This window comes from Miniopterus natalensis, chromosome 2, assembly GCF_054644295.1.
Source record: "Miniopterus natalensis isolate mMinNat1 chromosome 2, mMinNat1.hap1, whole genome shotgun sequence".
NCBI lineage: Eukaryota > Metazoa > Chordata > Mammalia > Chiroptera > Miniopteridae > Miniopterus > Miniopterus natalensis.
In genome coordinates this window covers 165,622,423-165,631,875 of record NC_142082.1, presented here as the reverse complement: position 1 = coordinate 165,631,875, position 9,453 = coordinate 165,622,423, and the positions used below count along the sequence as shown (strand labels likewise).

The window sequence follows — 9,453 nt, the reverse complement described above, 5'->3', positions numbered from 1 at the left end:
AGAAGGGGAAAGAAAATAATCTAAGGAAAAATCTTTCTTAGAAAAGAATCGCAAAAGTAAAATCATTCTGCAGAGTTTAAATAGCATGAGATACTGATTTTAATTATAGACAGAAATAGAAAGGAAAATACATCGTGAATTTTTTGTGTTTTTTGTTTTTAAAGAAAGACAATTTGTGCCTTTTAAAACTGTATCTCAAATTTTTTCAGAGATGAATAAAAAAAATGGAACACATGTAGACCTGAAACATCTTCCTTCCAAGAAGCAGATAGGAAAAGAAAGTGAGTATTTTTTCTCAATCCATGTTGAATTCTGATATTTTCTATTCCCTATTAAATAATTTCTCTAAAGGTTTTCATTATAATTTAGCTCGTGACACATTATGTATAACTTATTTTCAAGATTTTGTTATTTACAGTATTTACCTGACAGACTTAACATAATAAGAAGAAAACAATTGCATGGATCTCTTTTATTTAGAAAAAAATCTTATTCTGTCAACTCTCTTCACACATATTAATATCATTCATGCTTTGTGAGAATTAGTGTGGATGTGAGGAGATAACCACATCTGTTTCATCTCCAGAGGTAAAGGAGCAGGTAATTTACTCAGAAGTGAAAATATCTACTCCAAACGCCAATCAGACAAAGAGAAAAAGAACTACATCATCTAAAGGAAAAGGTAAAGTTTATTTTAGAGGACCTGGCTTATGTGTCCTCCAATTCCATAGCCTATACATACTAATTTGAGCAACTTAAGGCAGAAACCACTGCCCCGAATGACTGAGTCAGTGAGCCCAGTTTCATGAACTTTCTTTAAACCATATTTTATAATCTGAGCTCCTTCAGAAAAAAGCAGTTTGAAAATTAAATATCCATGTTTAGTGTATTCCAGAGAATTAATGTAGTTTGGGTGCTGTATACACACGTGCATAAATGAGCAAGTCAAGCAGGAAAACTAGTTCGGTTCAACTTGTTTGGAAATAACTGTGAATCCCCTGATGTCACTATCACTCGCTCCACAAAGTTCCAGGACACAGTATCTGATGAACATGAATTGATTCATGTTTGTGACCATAATTTCTCCGGTGCAGTAGCTGTGGTTCATCCTAATGTTGAACAGTAGTAAGGAGGGCTCCAAGGAGATGATTGTTATCCGTGTGCAAGCATATGGTATTTCCAAACTAATAAAGATCTTCTGATTGTGGATAAATAAATTGACTTATACAAATATATTGTAAAAGTATATTTACATTTCTAAAACCAAGTCCATATTTCTAATATTCTACTTTGTATTTACAAATCATTGACATGAGTCAGGGGATTATTTTCATAAAGTTGGAACAAGTGACTTCCCCAAGAGAAACACAGAAACAGAGTAGGAAGCAGAACCCAGGCACCTATCACTCAGTCCACTGTTATTTCAAAGTGGTCAGTATCCCTTTTAATTTAAAATTTGAAGGTTGAAGACATTCAAGAGTTAGGGTCTTGAATTTATGGAAAGTCTCCCTCTAAATTCTACTCTAATTCAATCTTCTCTTTGCTGAGCTACTCGATCTCTTTTTCTCTCTGGGCAGTGTCTTCAGTTCCATTTACCTGGCGTCTCACTGTAGTGATTCTTGGAATCTTGTGTTTCTTTCTCCTTTTAACAACTGGAACCTTGGGACTCATGGGTAAGTTAAACAAGACCTGGGGCCTGAACCAAATATCTCCTCCCTTAGGAGTTACTGTTTTTACTTGTATGTCTTTCCTACTAGTTCCATAGCTATGATCTCCATGTCTACCCAGGAAACCCTTCCACCTCCACAACTAAGGGAATCACTTGGCCATTTCAAAGTTCTCTAAAAACTTCTGATCTTTCATTTATTTTTAAGCCTGAATCATATTCAGAATGTTCCCAGGAGCTATATGGAGGTGTTGTTGATGGTCCATCAGGCTGTGTATATGTTATTTTTCTCTCTCCTCTGTGACACCTTCCTTGAATAATCTGTCAAGTCCTCTCAATTCTTCATTCTGCAGCTCAAATCTCGGTTTTATTTATTTATTCTTCTAAATGCCTAGTAAAACCCAACAACATTTTTCTGCTATACTACTGAAATCGTCTTGTAATTTATCACAAAGTCAACAGGCTTCAAAATCCTATTGAAATGCCAAATAAACTCCAGTATGTCTCTCATCGTATCATTAAAATGCCAAGAAGTCATTGGAGTTTTTCATTCTCTACTAGCTTACGTTAAAACTCCCCTACTTATCTTTGATTTCATAATCTTAATCTTATCTCAGCCAAATCATTTTGCTTTATTCTTTATGTCCAAATGAGCTTCAAATAATGGTAGATCATTCGCTGTTTCCTGCCAGACCTCTAAGTTTCTGTGCCAGTGTATTTGTTTATGCCGTTCCCTTCATAGGGACAGCCTTCACCCTGTAGCCTATGGAAATCATACCCATTCCTCAAGACCCATTCTATAAAATTCAGATGATTTTTCTAAATCTTCCATGATGTATTTTCTAATTTCCTAACCAGATGTTAGTTTTCTCTTTCTAAAACCCATTTTATCACTTATTATTTTCATCTTGCAATTTTTCTCCTATATTAGGGGATCTAAACTTTAGCAGTATTGACATTTTGGTGGGGTAATTCCTTGTTGGGGCTGGTGTTTTGTACATGATAGAATATTTAGCGGCACCCCTGTCCTCCAATCAACAAGATGATCATAGTTACATCCAAAATGTCTCCAGATAGTGCCAAAGCCCCCTGGAGGGTAAGGTCACATCGAGGTGAAACCCACAGCTCTAGGTCATTTCCTTTCATGTTAGAGACTATGGATTATTGAAAAATAAATAATTAACAAGTCTTTCATTAAAGGAAGTTACAGGCAGTTGCACTCAGTTGAGTGTTTATAGTCCTTTGTGAATATTTGTTAAAGAACACAATCCTGTTTAATGACCTTGGCTCTAAGCTTCCTCATTTGCAAACAAAGTTCTTGTGTGTGTGTGTGTGTGTGTGTGTGTGTGTGTGTGTGTAACCTTTATTGACATATAATTGTCCTGACATACAATTCACCCATTTGCAGTGTAAAATTCAATGACTTTTAATATATTCAGTTTTACAATCTCAACTATAATCAATATTAGAACATTTTCATCAACCCCTAAAGAAACCCAAGACCCATTAGAAGTTGCTTTCCATTTCCATTCAAATTAGTCAGCCTGAAACAATCACAATCTATCTTTTGTCTCTATAGATTTTCCTATTTAGCATATTTTATAAAAACAGAATCATATAATAGATTATTTTTTGAGACTGTCTTCTTTCATGTAACATAAGGTTTCCATGGCTCGTTCATAATGGAATGTAGCAGTTTAACATTTCTTTAAATAAAAAAAAAAAATTCTATTCTATGGATATATTTAATCAGTATATTAATCTCTATTCAGATATGCAATTTGCAAATATTTTCTTTCACCTTTTCAGTTACCCTTTCACTCTCTTGATAGTAATCTTTAGTGCGCAAAAGTTTATAATTTTGATGAAGTCTAGTTTATCTGTTTCTTGCTTTGGTTGCTTATACTTTGGAGGTCATATCTAACAAACCACAGCCTATTCAGGATCACACGAGTTTACACCTATGTTATCTTCTAAGAATTTTATACTTTTAGCTCTTCCATTTATGAGTTTGATGCATCTGGAGTTAATACTTTCAAGTGATGAAAGGTAAAAATGATATATTTTTTCATTTAATTGGATCTTTAATTTTTAGTAATGTCTTTTAGATTTTAGAGTATATATTTTACACTCCTTTGTCAAATTTATCCCTAAGTATTTTATTCTTTTTGATGCTAAAATGAATATATTTTTTTCTTAATTTTATTTTAAACTTCTTGGTTTTAGTGTAGAGAAATACAGTTGAAATTTGTATATTACTTTTAGACTACGCCACCTTGTACTTCATTAGTTCTAAGAGGTATTCATTGGATTGCTTTCCGCTTTCTACATAAAATATATGATAGTTTTATGTCATTTCTTGGATAATATAACTAACTAGCACCTCAAGTACAGTGTTGAATGGAAGTGGTTAAAGTGCACATGGTCATCTTGTTCCTGATATTAGGTGGAAACATTCAGCCTCTCACCAGAACATGCAGCTTTGGGCATGTGCACTACCACCCAGGCATGACAATGATTTTTGCAGGGTTCTCTTTAGCTCTCTCTTTCCATGATCTGGCTTAAATTGCTTAAGATTTCTGCTTCTGTTGGTATCACGCCCATCTGGATGATTATTATTTGCTGGATGTATTATTTGCTGGATGATGGCTTCTTGGTTATTGACAATGTCCGGGGAAATAAACTCCTCCACTGTTTGATCCAATTTGACTTGGGATCTTTTCCAGAGGTAGTTTTTGAGGCCAATCCTTGACATTGCACTAACCCCAAGAAGGCTCTTCTTAGCTGTCTTTCTTTGGATCTCTCTGATAAACTCACCAGCCTATGTTTAAAATTATTGCTTTCATAGAGCTACAAGGCTCTTCTAAACTCCTTCCAAACCTTCCTAAACCCCACACCCCACCCCTACTGCAGGCTCTCAATCTCCATTGTTTTCAAGAGCATTCTTAGGTTTGAACTTCCCTAATGGAATAAAGTCAGTTTCTTTGGGGAAATATTTGGAGCTTCCTGTCCCTAAGGAGTTCTTTTTTCCTGGACAGAATCTCTGAAACTCTACTCTGGAGCTTGGAGCAGGGACAGTGGCCCACTTTTCTAAGTAACATCCTTGTTTTGGGGGCTGGATTGTGGAAGGAGGGGATAGTAACTTCTGCTTTTCTTTCCTTGCCTCTGCCCTACTGGGAGGTAAGCTGGAATGTGATCTCTGATGAGAGCAATCAATGCTCCAATATTCTTGGCCTACTCCAACTGGGGGAGTGCCTCTACTCCACAAGTATGGGCTGGATGGAGGAGAGGAGCCCAACCTCAGAGCCACAATTGCCTCAAATTTAACTTGTGTAATATAGACCTAAGTGGGATAAGAAATGCTGGTGGCCTGCTCCTTCAGGAGAGATAACATAGGCTTAGCCTATGATACCTATGTAGAGATTCCAAAGACTGGGGCCTGGAGGGAGAAGGAGCTTAGACATCCTGGCGACGCCCAGTACAGAGGATAATTCATGATGCTGACCTCAGGTGGGGAGAGGGAACAGGTTATGACTCAAGTTTTACAGACTCTCACTGTTTTTATCAAGATTTAATACATTTTCTTAATTTAAAATATACCCTTAATGCAAGTTTTAAAGATTTTAAATGTTTTTTTGTATGTGTGTGGTTTTATCCATAATGATTGTTTTCATAATGGCTGTTTTGCTGAGCTTATTATGCCACCATTCTGGAAGGGATACTATTCTATGTGTAATTTTGTTGTTGTTAATCCTCACTGAGGATATTTTTCCATTGATTTTTTTTTCAAGAGAGAGAGAGAGTGAAGAGAGGAAGGCAGGGGGAAAAGATAGCAATTGAAATGAGAGGGAAAGAGAGAGAAAAAATAGATGTGAGAGAGACACATGAATTAGTTCCCTCCTGCATACACCCCGACCAGGGTGGAGATCTAACCTGCAACCCAAGTACATGCCCTTGAGCTGGAACTGAACCAGAGACCCTTTTCTGCGAGATTCGGCCCTCTAACCACTGAGATACACTGATCAAGGCTCTATGTGTATTTTTTTTTTTTTTAATATATCATTACTGATTTCAGAGAGAGGAAACGAGAGGGAGAGAGAGAGGTAGAAACATCAATGATGAGAGAGTCATTGATTGAGCCTGCAACCCGGGCATGTGCCCTGACTGGGAATCAAACCCCGATCACCTGGATCCCAGGTCAACGCTCAACCGCTGAGCCACGCCCAGCTGGGCTCTATGTGTATTTTTAACAAGCTCTTTAGAAGTTAAGGAGCTCTTCTTTAACTTCTAAAATCTATTCATTTTTATGACATGATTTTTTTGTTTGTCTTTCCAGATTGTCTCCCTAGTATCCCTTATATGCAACCTATCTTCTGAATGTACTGCTTCACTGTGGGTTACCTTCAGATGTCATGTTTTCCCCCTTTCTTTACTTTGGAAAACTGATTGCAGCAATCTAGAATTTTATTAGCTACTTTTTCACTCTCCTACCCCTTTTCCAATCATAGATCAAAAGCAAATTTAAGGTGGACACTAATACATGAAGTCTTAGTCGTGCCTCACATTATTCTACAGCTTACATTTCGTCAGCCAAGTCTCTGTGGAGTTCCAGCAGCTACTCTCAGTTACCTCTGTGTCACCCATGGTATAGTGCTCTAAAGGCGTACTCCTCCCAGTGCAGTGAGTTTCTTGAGGAGAGAACCTTTTTCATTGTTGTAGCACCCAGGTCCACTAAGATGTGTTGTCCATGACAAATGTATTTTCAACAAATTGATATGAACGTGCAAATTGCATGCAGAGAAGTGATGCCTCAAGTGGACAGAAATATAAATGGCCCTTACTCCTGAACATTAACTAACATATTAAAATTAAAACTGTGCTTTTATTCAGTTTCATGTTATGTTCTCCTCAAGCTAATGATGTTCATTAAAGTTTTAAAGTGTCATCAGGAAGGCCAACCACAGAAAGCGCCATTGGACAATGTAGCAAAGGAAGACAATTCCGGATTTAAAACTATAACTTGCAAAAAGGAACCACCTAACACAGGTATGCAGATACATGGATTGAAGACTGAGACCAACAACTTTCTTCTGTTTCCCCCAATCACCTGACATCCTGCTCAAACTGGATTTTCTTATAAATTAAACAAATTGTGGAGCCCAAATGTCATTTTTCTTTACTTGAACAAAAAACAATCCACCTATCCCAGAGATTAGATTTTTGTGTATGTGTGATATTATGTTCTTTAAAGTTACTTACTAGTTCTCAAAATAATAAATTCTCTACAGAAAATGAAAAATAAACAAAAACCTAGGTCTCCTTTATCAGGTTCCCTGACCACTATTAAACCCCTTAGTAAGGGTGTGTAGATCAGGGACTAAGCTCAAATTGTCTCTTCAAACATTTTACTCAGTTTAGAGCAGCAAGTTTGAACCTTTTTCATCTCATGGCACAAATGAACTAGTTACTAAAATTCTGTGGCACAACAAAAAATATGTTCTTTGCCAAGCAGACGAAAAAACAGGTATAATTTTCATTCATTAACATGGGGCAGCTACCGTGTTGGCTTTCTCATTATTTGTATTTACCCTCTAAGGGAAAAGACATCAGTGCTCCTGACTAAATAGTCGGGTATTGTGTGTTTTACAAATTCTTGTGGCACACTGGTTGAAAATGGCTGGTCTAGAGAATACAAGGAAGCTGCTTCCCATTGTTAAGTCCTTTCAGTTTACATTATAAGGGAAAATGTCAATCTACTTAGAAATTTCTCTTAGATTATTTTAATAATATTATGAACAGAGGTGGAGAAATGTAAGTAATAAAACACTGTTCCCAGGCCAGGGCATCTTTTAGAAAGCTAAACTGAAGCCCATCAGTCTCATCAAATAAATGTTTGTAGAAGGAGTAGGCAGGATTTCTCAGTATCTCATCCCCAGACACTCCTTCCAGGATACACACTGAGTGGTCTGGGGAATATCTTTTGTTTTCAAGGAAGCAAATGCAGCACATGTGAAGGTAAATGGTCATGTTGTGGAGAGCAATGTTATTATTTTTCAAATGAATTGAAGACCTTTGAAGATAGTAAGAAATCCTGCAAGGAAATGGTCTCCACACTTCTGAAGATAGATAATGAAAAAGAACGGGTGATGTATATTTTCTGTTTTCCATCTCACACTGTACATATTTATCTAGCCATTAGTTATTCCCTAAGTCTTAATGCTTAACAATATTTGAGTGTCCTAGCACTGTTTACAGTTGTAAAGCGAGTCCCATCCAGACAGAGCTCATGCTAAAGTCACAAATACAAATGGAAATTAAATCACAATTTTCTTTAACTCATTTAATTCATCCACAATCAGAATTTCCACAAGATAGCAAATGGGAAGTCAAACATAAAAAATTAGGAAAAAATTATCCTTGAAGTTATTTATCAAGAATAATTGTATATATAATATTGATAATTTTATACAAATTTAGCTTCAAACTCTGAAAAAAATCATTATAATTCTAACGAAATAATAAAATACAGCATTACCACCGAGCTTGAGGTACAAAGAAAAGCTCTATGTGCATTAGAAGAGCAATCATTTCTAAATCATATTAAAATTTAAGTCATACTAGCTTCCAAAGAAAACTGAACTAAATATTTTATTTTATAATCTTTATCATGTTTTGCTTTAAATAGAGAAATAATTTACCACTATTTCTGCAAAAAATTAATATACCCTAACATACCAGCTTAAGGATAATCTCTTAATAGTCCCTCAAAGATAAATTAATAGACACTCAGAATCATTCCATTTCCTGCACTGGTACAGTTATCCATACACTTGGCTTTCAACAACTCAGAAGTCCAAAAAGGAAACTTTTGCAGAGTTTCTGAATTAACAAAATTCTGAATTAACAAAATTTTTGCTCCAACAGGAAACTGCATGTGTGATAATGCATGGTAACTAGACTTAATGTGGTGATCATTTCACGTATATACAAGTAGCAAATCATTACGTTGCTCACTTGCAACTGATATCCTCTCATGTAAATTATACCTCAATTTTTAAAAAATAAAATTGTAATTGTTGATAGAAAAAAGTTTTAAAAGTACATTTTGTTTACAGACAAGGTAAAGAACTTGTATGAAAATATAACATATTGAAAAGTGGCCAGGTAAGGGGAGCTAGTGGGACATCTTGGTATCTTTCTCTGTGTGACATAAATTTATAATGCATTTTGGTGAGAAAATCCCTTATAGTTTTATTAGATAAGAACTATGGGATTTAAATGGATGATACTCAGATTTTCAGAAATATTTACACAACTTTACTCATTCCTGAATTATTACAGAAATAGTAGAAAAGATTGAACAGTGTTAGCCCGTGGAACTTTGGGATTTCCTGTGACACTCTATACGTTAACTTAGTTTACCCTCAGCCTTTTCATAGATTTATAGAACTTCAGAATAACATTATAAACAATGCTATAGTCCATAATCCTTATTGATTTATCCACTGTTAGTACATCTTTTGACATGAGAAATCTTAACTTGGGCATCCATGGATATAAAAAGGATCCAAAATTAAGTTTCACTGTCCTCAATTCCTAATTTTCCTACAAGGTACCACCGTACATGAGGTATAAAGATACCTGCAAAAGCCCTTAAATTGAACGCTAAATGTTATGTCTAGACACGTATATGTACTTTTGTTTCTGGGTAGAGAGACTAAGCTTTCATCATCTTCTCAAAGGTGTGGGAAACAAAAAGAAAACTGGGTATAATTTCTGTCCAGCAG

The 9,453-nt window shown here is 35.7% G+C and overlaps 1 protein-coding gene across 1 annotated transcript; it reads left to right on the top strand.

The window, feature by feature from the left end:
• Positions 1-211: 211 nt before the first annotated feature.
• Positions 212-7,890, top strand: LOC148093907 (C-type lectin domain family 7 member A-like). Its single transcript, XM_087813785.1, has 5 exons — positions 212-281; positions 587-682; positions 1,578-1,673; positions 6,599-6,712; positions 7,658-7,890. Exons 1-5 carry the CDS (start codon positions 212-214, stop codon positions 7,888-7,890), a joined length of 609 nt encoding a protein of 202 aa, XP_087669911.1.
• Positions 7,891-9,453: the final 1,563 nt, after the last annotated feature.